General features: G+C 46.1%; 1 protein-coding gene across 1 annotated transcript in view; it reads right to left on the bottom strand.

Moving 5' to 3' along the window:
- Positions 1–13,902: 13,902 nt before the first annotated feature.
- Positions 13,903–17,248, bottom strand: part of PTPRN2 (protein tyrosine phosphatase receptor type N2) — a gene marked incomplete at both ends in the record, with an annotated part of 697,231 nt that continues 693,885 nt past the window's right edge. The window contains one exon of the mRNA XM_080936716.1: positions 13,903–13,974. Coding sequence (XP_080792842.1) covers positions 13,903–13,974 — 72 coding nt within the window. The remainder of the gene's footprint in view (positions 13,975–17,248) is intronic.

Raw genomic sequence — 17,248 nt, 5'->3', positions numbered from 1 at the left:
CAAACATCATGACCAAGAAGCAAGTTGGGAAGGAAAGGGTTTATTCAGTTTACACTTCCACACTGCTGTTCATCACCAAAGGAAGTCAGGACTGGAACTCAAGCAGGTCAGGAAGCAGGAGCTGATGCAGAAGCCATGGAGGGATGTTACTCACTGGCTTGCTTTCCCTGGCTTGCTCAGCCTGCTTTCTTTTAGAATCCAGGACCACCACAATGGATGGGCCCTTTCACCTTGATCACTAGTTGAGAAAATTACTTACAGCTGGATCTCACGGAGGCATTTCCTTAACTGAGGCTCCCTTTTCTGTGATAACTCCAGCTTGTGTCAAGTTGACACATAAAACCAGCCAGTACAGATATAGAGGCAGCCACATTGGAGACTTAGCTAATGTGAAAACTTCATTTCCTTCTGAAGAGCTTCATGATGGAACCTGGTTGAATATTGCAAATGAAAGGAAAAAAAAAAGAGCCAGGCATGGGGCCAGCACAGGGAGGACAGGAGGAGGAGCAGTAAGAGGGGGGGAAAGCAAGGTGAGGGTGAGAGAGATTTTCTCTTTAGTATATGTTTTGTCCTAGGTGCCACAGCATTGTGACATTGTGACATTAGCAGGTGAAACCCTGGGCTCTTGGGTTACTAGTATCTTTTCCCCTTCTTTCTCATACCTACTTAAATTTTTTTTTTTGAAAGAAAATCACACCAAAGTGTGGATGCTACTGTCCTACTTATTAGGGGGAAGAGAATAATCTATGGGAAGAAAAGGGAGAGAGGAATCTGGGAGGGAGAGAGGAGGGGGAGCGAGAAAAAGTGGCCAGTTCAGATATGGGAGGAGATGGGGGAGAAGTACAAAGGGTCAGGAATTTGAAAGTAGAGGTGTAGCAGTGGGGGAGGGGAATTTGGGGGCAGGCACTAGAAGTCCAGATGCCAGTGACCCAACAGGGAGGACTTTAGCCAAAATACCCAACAAAGGGAGATAGAACCTGTAGAGACCATGTCCAGGAGATAGGCACAGCTGCAGTTGAGGGATAGGGCCACCCACCCACCTTAAAAATATTAATTCAGAATTCCTCCTGTCAAAAGGAAATGCAGGGACAAAGAGTAAGGCAAAAACTGAAGGAAAGGCCATCCAGAGACTGCCCCGCCTCAGGATCCATCTCATCTGCTGATACCAAATCCAGATACTATTGCTGATGCCAAGAAGTGCTTCCTGACAGGAGCCCAGTACAGCTGTCCTCTGAGAGGCTCTGCCAGAGCAGGACTGATTCAGATGTGGATATACACAGCCAAACATTGGACTGAGTGCGGGGACCCCAATGAAGAAATTATGGCAAGGATTGTAGGAACTGAAGGGTTTTGCAACCCCACAGGAAGAACAACATCAACCAAACAGACTCCCCCCCCCAGAACCCCCAAGAACTAAACCACCAACCAGAGAGTGCATATGGCTCCAGCTGCATATGTAGCAGAGGATGGCCTTATCTGGCATCACTGGGAGGGGAACCCCTTGGTGCTGTTGAGGCTTGATGACCCAGTGTAGGGGAATGCTAGGGTGCTAAGACAGGAGTGGGTGGGTGGGAGGGTGAGCATCTTCACAGAGACTGGGGAGGGGGCATGGAATAGGGGTTTTGTAGAGGGAAAACTGGGAAGGGGGATAACATTTGAAATGTAAATAAATAATATAAACAATAAAAAAATGGAACAAAAAGAAAGGAAGGTAATTTCCCCCCCTGTTCCCATTGACACAAATCTTGAGGTTTTCTTATCTGTAAAACTGTGAAACAGCAAAGTTACTATTCAGTCTCTATTTTGTCCTCAAGCAAGAAGTGGTACATGCTTTTATTCCTAGCATTTGAGATACAGAGGCAGGGGCATGAAAAGTGTGTGGGGTAAAAGTGAGATGTCTCCATTTATAAAACTACCTGCCATGCAAGCCTGTGAACCTAAATTCAGATTCCAGCAGCCAGGTAAAAGGCCGGGAGGGGTACACATCTGTAACTGGAGGAGATTCTCCTGGATCTCATTGGAGAATCCTCGACACCCAACACCGACTGCTGGAACCACACATATGTGCACACATGAGCGTGTACAGTCACTTCTCTAAAACTGGGCATGGTAGAGACTAATTGTACATGGCAGTACATTGTAGACACTGATATAAAAACTCAGGCTAACCAGGCAGAACTCTTCCGGGTCTTGCATGCTTTTTGATTCCACAGATATTAGGGTTCTGACAGTATCTGGGTTGTTTTTCTGCTTGGTTTTGATATTCTCTCCTTGTTTCACAAGTGTTTGTTGACTGTAAGTGACACCCTTCTAACCTTTCTCGGCAGGCTGTTGTCATTCACAGGCTGTGGGTTGTCACACTGGTCTCCTCTACTATACGAACCATTGGTTTTTGTATAAAACCTGAGATTTCCACAACTGCTGTCACTGCAGCAATGACTAGACTCTTAAGGAACAGTAGCTTTGGTATCCATCGACCCTGGTGGGCTTGATAGTGAACAGGGGAAGCTTAGTGGGTCAGCTCAGGTGGTCTATGGTCAGATCTACCATGATCTAGGCTTTGATGTGCTCAGGTGAACATCAGCCTGTTCATGGAGGGTTGCTGATCATCTCTTTGTATAGGACTATGATGGGTGTGCAAGAGACCATGAGTTCTGATGGGATTTTGTGGTAGACTTTTGTTCATCCCTAAAATGTGTAGAACTTACAGAGGGTCATTACATTGGCCCACTAGGACCCTCCTCATCAGATGGTGTCCTATGTCTCTTTGGGGTGACCTGTGAGATAACTCTGAGATGATCTATATCACCCTGAGGAAACCTGTGAAGTGACCTGTATCTCCCTGAAGCATCCTGTGACTCTTATGGCCACTGGGATATGTCTGACATTATATTTCTCCTTCTCTGCCCCCTGCCCCATTCCTGTCTGCCATAAGCTTTGTCTTCCCACATTAAGCTGTGTCTCCCTGAAGTGACCTGTGTCTTCCAGTATCTCCCCATTGTGACCTGTAAATTCTAGGATGGAAAGGGCATAAGGATCAGGAAACAGAAATGTTATAGATGGTGAAGTGACTGTTTCTAACCACAGTTGGAGGCTTCATGAATTAGCCTCACATCCAGATCATAGGCCAATGCCTTTGACTTTTTGTTTTTGGTAAACCTGCCTTTCATAGTTTGACCTTTAGGGACCCCGGGTGGTTCTTGTGTTGAAATCAACTGTGCTAAGGGTGTAGTGCATGGATCATCTTGGGCCTCTGTTTGGTACTACATCAGCATTCTTCTGCCATCAAGAAAATGTCATTGCCCTTCATTTTGTGTGAGGACTCTTTGGACATAACAACAATCACTGACTATCTCATGGTACCTGGTAGTGAAATGTCCAGGAATGATATGATCCTGGACATCCCTTGAGCTCCATTTCTAATGGCTGCTTTGTGTTCCAGGCACCTTAGTGGTTTCATGGATACTGGTGCTTGAATACCTCTCCTTCCATCTGAGCTCTAGCTGTCAGTGAGTCTGTGGGAGAAGGCCTTCAGAGAGCCCATTACTCAGTTGATACTCCTGCTCAGGAATATAGGCTAACTGGTGAATGACCTGGTCACCGAGTGGGAAGGCGGGAGTCTGAATTAAAAATGACGTGTTGCACACTTCATAGTTCCTTTCTGAAGGCTGTCCTTGTGTGGAGCATGGTCTGAGACACAGCACAGGCTCTGGGAGCTGGATCCCCGAACAGCCTCACTGTGGCTCTGGGTGTGGCTTCTTCTTCTCCTTCCTTCCTGCCTTCCTCCTTTCTTTTCTTTCTTCCTTCCTTTTTTCCCTTTTTTTCTTTTTTTCTTGGTTTTTTTTTTTTTTAGACAAGGTCTCACTGTAAAGTCCTTTATGATCTGAAACTCTCTATGTAGACCGAGTTGGGCTTAAACTCACAGAAATATGCCTGCCTCTGCCTCCTGAGATCTGGAATTAAAGGTGGGTACCACCAAAAATGGCTCTTTAAATACTGTTTTTAGATTTACTTTATTTTATGGCTGTTTTGTATGTTTGTACATATGTGTACCATGTGCATACCTGGCTGGTGTCTGCAGGGATCATATTTTGAGAAGGGTATGAATCCCCTGGAACTGGAGTTATAGGTAGCAATGAGCTACTGTGTAATGCTAGGACCCAAACCCAAGTCCTCTGTAAGACAACAGTTACTCTTAGCCGCTGAGCCATCTCCCAGCCCCTGGATGGCTCTTCCAAAATAATTTAAAAAATACATTTATTTGTGTGTGTGTGTGTGTGTGTGTGTGTGTGTGTGTGTGTGTACCATGGTACCTCATATATGAGGAAGTCAGTGGATAATTCATGGAAATCTTCCAGGGATCAAACCCAGGCTGTCAGGCTTGGCAGCAAGCATCTTATCCCATAAAGCCCAAGGAGATTTAGACTCCGAAAATTTCTAAGTCCATATTCATTAGTTAGAAGTATACAGTGCACAGAGGAGCATTGTTGTTGTTGTTGTTGTTGTTGTTGTTGTTTTTGTAGTTTTAGTCACTATGCATGTGTGCACATGTATACACTTGCATGCTCACATCGTCAGGGTGACATGGATAGCCACACACAGGTGAGCATGTTCAGATGAATGTTCGTGTTTGTGCACATACCTCCACATGCCTTTAGAAGCAAACCTACCTGAGGTTTGAAGGCCTTGATTAGGTACAAACCGGGAAGTCAGCTGGAAAGCATAGGTCAGAGGCTACTGAAGGGACACAGGGTGCTTCCCCAGGGGTCACAGTGGTCTCCAAAAAGCCACAGTTTTACTGGTGCAGGTGAAGGAGGGTGTGCACGCAGCAGATACTTGGTGAGTGTCCAGAAAGGGGATGTGGCGTTCTGGGTTTCAAGACACTACAGGGTTGAAATCCTACCATGGGCTCCTGGGCTGAGGTTGTTATTGTCTGAGTCTGCTCATAGGCAGCTGGGGCATGGTGGAAATGTGGGTCATTCCAGCCCCTCTCCAAGCCCTGCTGCCATGTCTCACAGGGAGCAGAGTTACCAGGACCAGTTCTAGCCAATACCATCTTTCCAACATTCCTCTTCCCTGGCACTACTCCTGAGTGTGCATGTGTATGTGCGTGTGCGTGTGCGTGTGCGTGTGCGTGTGTGTGTGTGTGTGTGTGTTGGGAGGCAGGGAACTAGGTGCACAAGACCATGGTCAGCTCCAGCTGCTAAGATAAGGGCCGGGAAGATAGGGACCAATAGCAAATGCTACAGAGAAGACACAGTTTGTCTTTGTGTAACCTTTACTGGTGACATCAGTTCATCCTGAAGTAAACATAAAAGCAAACACTAGTGCCTGGTGTCTGTCAAGCCTCTGCCTCCCTGCCCCCTACTCTGTCTCCCTGCCTTTATGACCAGGGTTTTACTTTATCAGAGTTTGACCCCATCCATCAGATCTCCAGAACCACACTATAGTCTCATTAATACAAAACAACTCCCTATTCCAACCCTTTGAGCTGTAACTTGAAAGCCACTGAAATCGTGCCTGTGGCTACCATGAGCCCAGCACAGTGACACTCCTAAGACTCACGTGCTGTCTTATCTTTTCTATTTGTCCCACAATCTCCCTTTCAGGAACTCCAGCTCCACTCCAGGCTAGGTTGCCTTGAAAATCTTTTCTGCAGTGTAGGCAAGGATCTCATCCCAGCCTCCCTGGAGAGGAGGTCTCTGAAGAATGCACAGGCTGCTGCAGGTGGCTGTGTGGAGTTGTTCATCTGGCCTGAGTTGCACAGCCCCCAGCCCATGACAAAGTCGTTGTGCTGTGTGAGAGCTGAGTGCTGAGGAAGGGAGTGGGGGAAGGAAGGGAGAAGGAGGAAAGGCCCTCCCCCCAGCTCTGCAGGTTGTTGGAATAGGAATGTTGTGTGCTGGAGGCTCTGAGTGCTATTAAGTGAGGGGAGTCATGGCAAACCATGGAGGGTAGCAGAAGTTAGGATCCACTCTCGGGGTTTTCCTCCATGTACTGCTTTTCTTGAGGCCTCCGGAGCCCCAGCAGGTGCTGGTACAGTTCCAAGTGGACCAGAGCTCACAGGGAGGCACCCTTCTTTCTCTTTCACTGAATTATCCACTGCCCTCCACGGTCAAGCTATTGGAGAAATGGACTAACTGGGGCTAAGGGCTCAAGTTTCTCAGGTCAGGTTGTGGCAGTATATGGGGACATGCACTTAGACCAACAGTGGGAGCAACCGATAATGCGATGGGAATAGTGAAGAGTGGGGCCATCTCACTGAGCCACAGGAAGTGCAGCACTGGACAGATCCAGCAAGTAGCCCTCAGGAGGACAGTGGGAAGGACCAGTACCACATATGTACCCATCATATGGCTCGGGCTGCCCCCAAGGAGTGTCACTTTGAGCAAGAAGTTCTTTCTACCTTGGCTGGTGACCAGAGCTTCAGCCTCAGTGGGTCTTTGTAGGCCAATGCAAGAATCTGTGATTTCTGACCACTGTTACAAGAGCACACACACACACACACACACTATTCATGTGGCTTTGAATTCCTAATCTATTACGCCATGCATGGATCACTATGCCTCCAAACACAACATCAAACTAGACTTTGTTGTGTAAATGACTTCCTTCAACATAAGGTGACAAGGAAGACACTGACATCTTATTGGTGGGGGGGGGGGGCAGGGGACAGATAATGGTGGTGGTGTGAGAAAGGGGAGAAACTGTGGGCTAAAAGACTATTGCTTAAAATGAAGCAGAAGAACCAGAGAGGTCACATGGCAGGGCTGTGAACGTAGATCAGGTAGATCAAAGTGATAGACTTGCTCCTACGTGCCCACCCTGTTTCCTTGGATTCTGAGACCTAGCCTTGGTTCCCCCTGCTGGGCTTTCCTGCCAAGCTCTTTCTCAGAAGCAGAATGTCAGACATTCAGGCAGGCTGGCCCTCTGAGGTCCCCACCTTTTCCCATGTCCCAGTCCCTGTGATGGCTGCATCCTGGGAGCATCTTTCCAGTAAATCTTTTGTGACCAGCTGTCAGCCATCACTTCCCTAAACCACCAGATGCCACCAGCAGTGACGGCACCAGGAGCTGCAGACCCTGCACCCAAGCCCCAGCATAGCTGAGGTGGAGGAAGAGTCAGAATGTCCCCACCTCTGCCTGGTTCTTCACTACAGGTAACATGTCCCTGTGTGGACTTGAAAGACACATGTTCCTGGCTCAGATATGACAGGATTACATCTTCTCAAAATCATTCCAGGAAGAAAGCAGAGGCCAGCATGTGGGGAAATTGCCACATGTCCAAAGAAACCTTTATAACATTTTTATCAACTGCATCCAACTAAAAATAGATGACACAAACCATCTGGTTTGTTTAATAAATGGAGCAACATAAACAGCTAAGACCGACCCTCAAACATCAAGGTAAATGAAAACCTGTCATTGTTCAGGAGCAAAGGTATAATCAAACTCTAATTTTCTATTCCAATAAACATCTTTGAATTAGTTTCTATTCCACTAATTATGAAGAGTTTTTTTTATATTAGTGTTCTACTTGATTAATAAAGCACAAAACACAGATTACCTATAATATTATTCTCAGTCCCCATGGGGAGCACCCGGGTGGTTTTCTGCATGCGTTTAAATGCTAAACAAGAGAAGCCATGAGAACAAGAAGGTTAGAGGGGGAGGGGACACCAGTCAGTCTTTAAGAATTCTAAAGAGAGAAGCCTATGGGAGGGGTTGGAGGGTGGAAAGAAAGGGGAGAAAGGAATGGTACGTTAAAATCTCAAAAACAACAGAAAGGAATAAAAAGAATTAAATCTGTAAGACAAAATTGAAGCCTCCACGCACAGTGCCTGGATCCCTTCGTGCTATCTGAATAAAATATCTGTAGTGTCAACTTGTGTCTTGGGCTTCAGGAAAGAACCCCCTTACCTATTAAGAGATATTTTGAAAATGTATATTCTAAAAACTGGAATTCATAGAACAGATTAATCCATGGACAAAGACTTAGATATGCCGAGAAAATGAAATCCAGAGGGTAGGAACAATCTAGTGGATCCATAACTAGCAATGTGGTTGAAGCAAAGAGCAGCAGCCTCAGAGAGAGCCCTAGACAGAGTTCTACGGAATTCTCCCAAACCTTCAAAGAACTAATGTATGACCCTCAAGTTGCTCCATAAAAATAGAAAGAGAAAGAATGTTAACAAATCCCCTCAGAGAAACCAACATCACCCTGGTAGCAAAACTGGATAAGGATCCCTGCCAAACCAACAAAACTCAAGAGACCAATTTCCCTGAAAACACACACACACACACACACATTCTCAGTAAAACACTTGCATAGTGAATTCAACAGTACTGAAGATGATCACATGCTATCAGCAAGCTGACTTTTTCCAGGACTACAAGGATGGCCCAACAGTTGCAAGTCAATAATTTTAATATAATACGTAGACTTAAGAATATAAGCTACAGCGAATTCTCAGTGGATGCAAAAGTGTTCTTTGACAATATTGAATATTCTATCATGATAAAAAATCCCATAAGAAACTAATAATAAAAAGTATATTATCTATCCATCTATCTATCTATCTATCTATCCCTATCTATCTATCTATCCATCTATCTATCTATCTATCTATCTATCTATCTATCTATCTATCTAATCTATCATATATCTATTAATCTATCATCTATCATTCTATTATCTATCAATCTATCATCCATCTATCATCTATATATCTACCCATCTCTTATCTATCTATCTATCTATCTATCTATCTATCTATCTATATCTATCTATCTATCATCTATTATCTTATTTCAACTTGACAGAATCTATAATCATCTGAGGGATGGGTCTCTGCCTGTGAAGTTAGCTTTATTGCATTAACGAAATGGGAATATCTGTCCACTGTGGGTGGTACAATTCCCTTGGTTGAGCTCTTCATTGCATAAGGCAGGGGAAGGGCCACTGGATAGCAGCACGAGTTCATCTTTTTCTTCCTTGTGGATGTAATGTGAGTAAGCACTTAAGTACCAACCACTCCAACTTCTCTGCTGTGATGAACCTTAAACATTGAGTCAAAAGAAACCCTTTTGTCCTGGAGTCACTTTTCTCTGAGTATTATACTGCAAAAACAGCAAAGGAAACTAAAACAAAACCTGTAGCTAGCATTATATCTTCATTATATCTTATTTTCAGTAGAAAAAAATATGCACTGAGAGCATCTTCTTGCTCTTACTCAGTACAGAACTTAAAACCTTATTTAGAGCATTAAGGCAAAGAGAAATGAAGGGGCTACAAATAGAAAATAAAATGTTACAGTCATAGCTACTTGCAGATGACATGATCCCATAGTTAAAGGACCTCCACCAGCAAACTCTTGTAAGCATTTTCAGCAAAGTAGCAGATCTCAAAATTAATATATTGATAAATTCTAGTAACTTTCCTATATAGTAATAATAAATTTGCCAATAAAAAACTAGGGAAAATTCAAATTGCTCTGAAAAATCCAAAATATTCCTGGGAACAAACCTAACTAAGAACATAAAGTACTTGTAAACAGTTAAGAAAATGTTGAAAACATTGGAGGATGGAAAGGCATCTTTTGGTCACGATGAACAGAACATACACTGTGCTGACGGCTACTTGCTAACAGCAACTTATCAGTGCAATGCGGTTCTCAGAGCTTTGCTTCCTCCTCAGAACTAGAGAAACAACCCAAGAGTTCAGAGGAAAGCACCAAACTCCCACAATAGTCAAAGTAGCCCTAAGCAGAGCAAACTGACAGAGGTGTGTCAGTACCTGACTTAAGGCGATCTGGGGTTAGAGAAATAAATACCTCAGTCATCAGAATGCTTGTTGCTCCAGAGCTCAGTTCTCAGCACCCATGTAGAGTGGCTCACACATACCGATAACTCCAGGGGATCCAATGCTTTTTTGGCCTTTGACTAACACACACACACATACACACACACAAACACACACAGAGAGACACACAGGCACACACACTAAATCTTAAAAAGGAAAATGAGCTGCAGACCCAGAAAACACACACACACACACACACACACACACACACACACACACAGAGAGAGAGAGAGACACACACTAAATCTAAAAAAGAAAAATTAACTGCAGACCCAGAAAACACACACACACAGACATACACTAAATCTTAAAAAAGAAAATGGACTGCAGACCCAGAAAACACACACACACACACACACACACACACACACACAAGCCATGGCAGCAAAAGGAATATGGTATGGACACACAAGCAGACACTCAGACCACTGGAAAGGATAGGGAGCCAGAGATAAACTTACATCTACAGATGATTAATGACAAAGCTGTCACATATGTACTGAAACCAGTCTCTTTAAAAATTGCCACTAGTTTCATGGGAGAGAGGATGAAACAGATTCCATAGCACCTACCCTGTGGGGCAATTGGAGGTGAAGGGTAGGTGCTCTGATTCTCAAAGCTCCAGGGACCCTAAGGGACCCCAAGCTTTCTAGTTTCCCAGGAGATCAGGCCCCTCTCACAAAGCTACACCCCCCACAGTCCCCTGTGCAGATCACACCCCAAGTTCCTTCTGTGTAGGTTAGGCTCAAGACAAAAACAGGCCCACACCCCCAAATATGTAGATGAGATATTGCCAAGCCCTCAGGCCAAACCAGTTGGAAGCACCTGTTGTCAGACTCAGAACCATCCTCAAACTGTATATATGAGGCCTGTGGGAAATTGGAGGTGTACAGGAATCATCTGAGAGCTTCTGTCATCTGCTCTGAAGCTCCCCTGTGCCCCACCCCATGCCACCAGAGTCCCCTGGCGGACTCTGCCAGAGACTGGGCAGCACCAGCGGAGGCTACAGAACTGGTTTCCCCTTCCCTGCCTGAGCCCTCTCCCCTTCACCTGAACTCATGCACATAGTCAGACCAGAGATCTCCATGTGGGAAATCAATTCAAAACAGACTCATGACTTTGATACAAGCCTTAAATGATGAAACTTCTAGGAGAAAACAGTTCAAGATACAAGCATAGGCAAAGACTATTTGAATAAGATGAAAAGGAATTCCAAATATCTTTAAAAAACAGATCGTGTGAATCTAAAAGGTTTCTGTGCAGTAAAGGAAGCTGTTAGCATAGTGAAGGAACAGCCCACAGAAAGGGACACCTTTGCCAACTACATATCTCACAGGGGATTAATAGCTAGAACCTATAATGGCCTCATATAATTAAATACCCATAAACCCAAATTACCTAACTAATAAATGAGAAAGCAGAGGTCCTCCAAAAATATGAAAATGGCCCATAAACACGTTAAAAAAATATTCAAAGTCTTTAGCTATCAGGAGAGGCCTGTTAAAATGACAGTTTCCTTCTCAGTCTGGTCAGAATGGCTCATTGGGAAAGCAAATGGGGCCTGGAGAGATGGCTGAGGGTTTTAAATGCTCACCGCTCTTGCAGAGGACCAGCCTTCCATTCCCAGAATTCCACAGACTCCTGCCTAGACACCATGCAGGCAAACACATATACTCATAAAATAAATGCACCTTTTAAAAGAGAACAAACGCTGGCCAAGTCTCAGAGAACACATCTTACATACCGAGGGTGGGAGTATTAAATAGTGTGGCCACCATGGAAATCTGTATAGTTTCTTCCAAAAAAATTAAAATTAGAACTATCTTAATATCTAACAAGGCCACTCCTTGGCACTTACCCCAAGGGCTTTAAGTCAGAGTGACATAAATATTCATGTTTATTGTCACAGGTTTTACAACAGCTGGATGTGATCCAGCCTCAGTGGTCAGCAACTGATTAAAGAGATGGCATTTCACTCATCTTAACATAATTACGCAGTTTTCAGAAAAATGAACAGAATAGGAGATCACATTGAGCAAAGTAAACCAGAATCAGAAAGACAATACATTATTTCCAATACAAGAAATCTAGATTTGCCTCTGTGTGTGTGTGTGTGTGTGTGTGTGTGTGTGTGTGGTGAAATTCATTATTTCATTATTTTGTACATTAACCAAAGAGTTAATTTTTAAAAAGATGTACCATTCTTAGGAAAGAAGGAGAACCCAGGAAGCCTTGTCTCCAATCACATCTGTTCCTGTCACAGTTTGAACTGTGCAAGAGTGTTTTCCTGTTGTATGAAAGGCTGATATAGACAATATGGATGGGCAGGAGGATCAGTCTTTGATGAGAGCTGGGGGCGGCTCCCAGGAGAGCGGGGGGGGGCACCCATCCTGTGGAGTTCTGTGGCCTTCAACGATCATTCGCTCAGTAACGATTAAATAGTGAAATCCCAGTGATGTAGAGCCCCAGGTATGAGCCCAGTGCAGAGGAAGACAAGTCAGTGGTGCCTCTCAGGCTCTGGAGAAGGGGCCATGCTTGGATTTACATCTTTAGGAAATAAGAAGGCACTCAGTGGGACAAAACTGCTCTCACTTTCTCAAATAAAGACCATCAGATATGAAATCAGAAGGTTTAATATGACACAATTAAATATATATGTATATCACACGGAGGATTTTCCTTTAAAGATAAGAAGTTACAATTAAGTATATGCTTCCTATATTCAGATAAATTCATCTCTATTAATTATCGTTTAAATTCTGGGGAGGGGGAAATGACTTGGAAGAGGATGTCACAGATGTTAAGCGGGTGTACAACACAACTAGAGACAGGACACAATGTGTCATCACTTCCCACCGCGGCCACTTCCTTCACACACTGCAACCAGAGATGTCGAGGCTAAAGGGAAGGATCTACTGGGACACAGGAGATGGGCCTTTTCATACTCAACCCTACAAACAAACTGGGGCTTACAGCAATGCCCTCTACCTCTCCGGGTACCAGTGCCTTGTGCTTACTGAAATGGGCTTCCTACATGTGGGCAGGTCATAAGCACAATGCCCAAATGTTTTGGCAAATTGGATCATCCAGTGAGGACAGTTTCACCAGTGTTATCTGGGAGGATGCAGGAGGCAGAGCCAAAGGGCCAGCCAGACTTCTTTTCAGGAGTAGGAGCATCAGAGACTCTTCAGTACTGTTAGGGTGCTTCCTGGGGATACTGGATGGGAAACACTTATGTTGGGGAGCCTTGGAACTTGCTAAATAACCACAGTCCCTCTGCTTTTGTAGCTCCAGCAAAAGTTTACTATGGGTGCTGGTTCTTGCCACACAGAAATCAGAATCCTAATATTAAAATGTCCCGAAGGGTGGTTCCTCTTTAACTTTGCAAAGGTTAGTTTATCACCTGGGTCCTTGCTTCTGGAACAGATACAGCACCCATACTTCAGGAGGGTTAAGGTGTCTATCCTTGGGAAAGCCTTTCTTTTCTGTCCTTGGGATCTATGTGTGGTGGACACGGTCAGCCAGTGTGTGGGAGCACATCGGTTCCACGATGACAGCCTGTCATTTGCCCCAGGAGTGCAGGACACCGATCTTTTCCCTAAAGGCTTCCCCTGATGATGAGATTGTCTTACTGGCAAACACCAAGCATGATTCTATGACCAGTGTTTCCTAACAGGTGTATTGCTGGCTGTGCTGGCCAATCTACCCCCCTCTCCAGCAACTTACAGACATAAGCACACTCCGGAGGAGGCCACAGTGGGTTTCTAATTAATTTTGTCATTGATGCAACAATGTCAAAGTGTGCTTTGGGGAAAAGGACTTTTGTCAAGACTGTGATATAAGTAAGCCAAGTCTTTCCTTCCCTCCTAACTGGGTGTTTCCACACATGTGCTATCTGGTTAAGCAGACATACACATAACTAGCCACCCACACTGACTCTGGAGCCTGGAGGACCCCGTTACTACACAGAAGATGCAGAAATGATATCCTGTCGTGGTTCTGGAAGTACTCGTGGTAGGGTCCCGCCAGCTCCCGCTCCAGCGCCTACTGGGGAAGGGCCTTCAAGATGGCGTTCACCTCCTCGGCCACAGCTGTCAGCGCAAACTCAAACTGCTCCTGGAGAAGACAGGTGAAAAGGATGCTGAGTGAGGAACATCTCCTTCCCAGCCCAGTGCAAGCCTGGAAGAAACCGTCCAGGAAACAGACTGGTCAGGTGTCATTGGAAAGCTTTGCTTGCATTGATGGTGGAGAATTCTATAGCCACAGTGGCTCTGCGTGCGTGATCTCCAACATCTCGCCACAGCCAGGTGCCTCCGTAGATGGTGTTGGGAGTGGTCACGCATGTCAGCTGGCTGCACCATTAATGCACTCAGAACCATAGCCATGCTCAAGCAGGTACAATGGCTGCTACTAAAATTAACAGGCTATCTCTAACTCAACTTTGTCCCCTCTGTCAGGGAACCTCCTGCCATCCACAGACCTCTTGGGACAGTGACACCCATATTCACTAGCAAACAGAGAGGGGCACGGCCCCTGTCTAGCTGATGTGCAGCCATGGGAGGATCATGAGGACAATGGCTGACAGGAAACCAGCCTGGCTTCTTTTAAGGTCAGGTGGTTAAGATCAGATGTTGGGTGGCCATCTTCCCCTTTTCAGCCTCTACACGAGCCCTCGCGGAGTCTGTTGGCTCAAAGCTCCAGAAGTGTCAGGCACTGGCTGATCACACCGTGGAAGACAGGGACGCCATGATTTGTGCACGCCCTTCCCTAGGCAGTGGCACAGACTGTGAGCAGCTCTTTATAACCCTACAAGCTGCAGTGCCAGCATAGCTGTGCAGCCAGAACCAGCCCCCGCATCACCATGGATTCATATTTGGACATCAGTGGCCTGCAGCTAAGTCTGGTGCCAGCCCCTGCTCTACTGTGGTGTCACCACACACAGACCCCCATGGGCCTGTGCTTTTTATGTCAAGACAGGGTTGACTCCTGGGCTCTGTGGTATCTATACAGCACCCTTGGAATCACCTGACCCCAGAAAGGAAGTACATTTGTAGATGGAATTTATGTTCATCAGAAATTTTAATATGGAATAAAACCCATGATGGGTGAGTGGAGGTGCCAGGAAAGGGAAGAGCAAGCCTCTCCTCGGGTAGTCTGAGTGGGTGGGAAGCTGTCAGAGCAGGTCCAAGGTCCATGAAAGATCGAGAGCCTCCTGGTGTTGCCTGAGCACGTGACAACAGAGAGAACTCCGACTCATTCCGAACCAAGGAATAGTTTTCTAAAGCACCTAAATTCTGTTTACAGAAAGCAGAGCCTACAGTCTCTTCCAGCTGGGGACTGCACCTGGAGACACCCCAGCCAGAGCAGGTGTCACTGTGTCTGTGTGTCACTGCATGTGTCTGTGTGTCACCCCATGTGTCTATGTGTCACCCCATGTGTCTGTGTCTCACTGCATGTGTCTGTGTCACCCCATGTGTCTATGTGTCACCCCAAGTGTCTGTGTGTCACCCCATGTGTCTATGTCACCCCATGTGTCTGTGTGTCACCCATGTGTCTGTGTGTCACCCCATGTGTCTGTGTGTCACCCCATGTGTCTGTGTGTCACCCCATGTGTCTGTGTCACTCCATGTGTCTGTGTGTCACCATGTCCTTGCTGGAGCAGGTGTCACTGTGTCTGTGTCACCCGTTTTTCTTGCTGGGTAGGGCGAAAGCCTGTACACCTCTCATCTGGCTGACCTGTGACATGGCCAGACACTCGTGTAGTCCAGCTGAGCTGCTTAGGCAGGAGTCTGCTATCATGGAGTGGCCACACTGTGAGATACCACGTGGCTTGGGCTGTGTTCAGGTTGATGGCTGTGGTGGTGTAAAGACCGAAGGGCAGGGTGTTGGCTCTTCAGTTGTACCTGTGCTTGCATTTTAATTCATTCCCTTGAGTGGTTGCTATGACAACTGTCATGCCATCTGCTGAGACCTTTAGTGTGATTCCTGTACCTACAACCCTGAACCTATCAAGTCAAGCCTGTAGTGGAGGTGCTTCCCCTGGAGGCTCTTAAAACCCGGTACCTTTGCTGCCCCTTGTGCTAGATCAGCCTCTTGTAATTACAGAGCCAGGAGAGATGCGGATGGCCACTGTGTGCATGAATGGGTTGGTGGGGACTGGGTCAGGCAGAGAGGCAGGAAGAATGACACATGAGGAGAGACAGAAAGAGGGAGTGGAGGGAGAGAGAGGGAATAAGGGACTGAGAAAAAAGGAGGCAGACAGACAAGACATGGGGAGAGGGGGAGGGGGAGGGGATAACTTCTCTAATCTGGGGCGTGAGAGAGTGGGTCGGTCACTCCCAGGTATGACACATACACCTGATTGAATCTTCACATCTTAGTCCAAGCTAACTGAGCCTGGAAAGGCGGGACACCGAGCCCAGGGCCCTAGGGACTTACAGTCTTCATCTGGTTTCCCTAGTGAGAAAGTGTGTAGGGTGTAAGGAGATTGGAGTTGGGGAGCAGAAGCCATGGGAAGGATGTTAGAATGCAGGGATGAGATATTACAGGTGAACAGGTCTTGGGCACCACGTACGCACATACATTTACATCTACTCATATATACCTACCTACCCACCCACACCCTTCTGTGTACAGTTAACAACACACACATTTACACTCACCCACACCCACTCCCTCTGCCCACACAATTCACACCTACACCCACACACATTTGCACACACCACTCATTCAGCATTCCCCCCCAGCCACCCCCATTCACTTGTGCACTTGCACAAGCTCACTCTCACATCTGCCTGCGTCCACGTGCAACGAGGGAAGTTCACTGTGGACTCCTCAGTTGCATGCTTTCGCACACTCTCTTGGGTACGCCCATCTCGGTGAGTGCAGCCTGCTTAGTTCTGTGTTGTAGGACAGGCTAGTCATGGCTTTTCTCCAGAACTGATAAACGTAAGAGAGGAAATATCACAGGGTGCGGTGGCACTGGACTGAGGCAGAAGGATCATGAGTCCACTTATAAATTGAGATAAGCTGGTCTGGCAGAAAGAAGTATTGTGTGCTTTGGCTTGTGGTGGGAGGGGGGAAGAATGTCAAAATAAAAAGGAGCTGATTAAGGTTGGGGAAGGGAAAGGACAAGAACAGGGTGACTTCAAGGCAGATGCTTTGTACAGGAACTGCCCAAGGAAGCCTTTTCTTCACACAGTTAACTACACTAATAACGGAACCAAATTAAGCCAAAGCCACAGAAAGGAAAGCAGTAAAGCCTCTGGTTACCATGGCAACTCTTCCAGACCCTGGGGAGGGGAGGCTGTGTCCATAGCAGACACAGCTGAGGTACAGATTAGCCTGATCTCCTCCCGGACGCCCTGTTTGCAGCTCCTCCTGACACCTT

Source organism: Micromys minutus (assembly GCF_963924665.1).
Source record: "Micromys minutus genome assembly, chromosome: 1".
Taxonomy (NCBI): Eukaryota; Metazoa; Chordata; class Mammalia; order Rodentia; family Muridae; genus Micromys; species Micromys minutus.
Note: the sequence above shows the minus strand (reverse complement) of the source record. Positions and strands in the feature narration are given on the sequence as shown.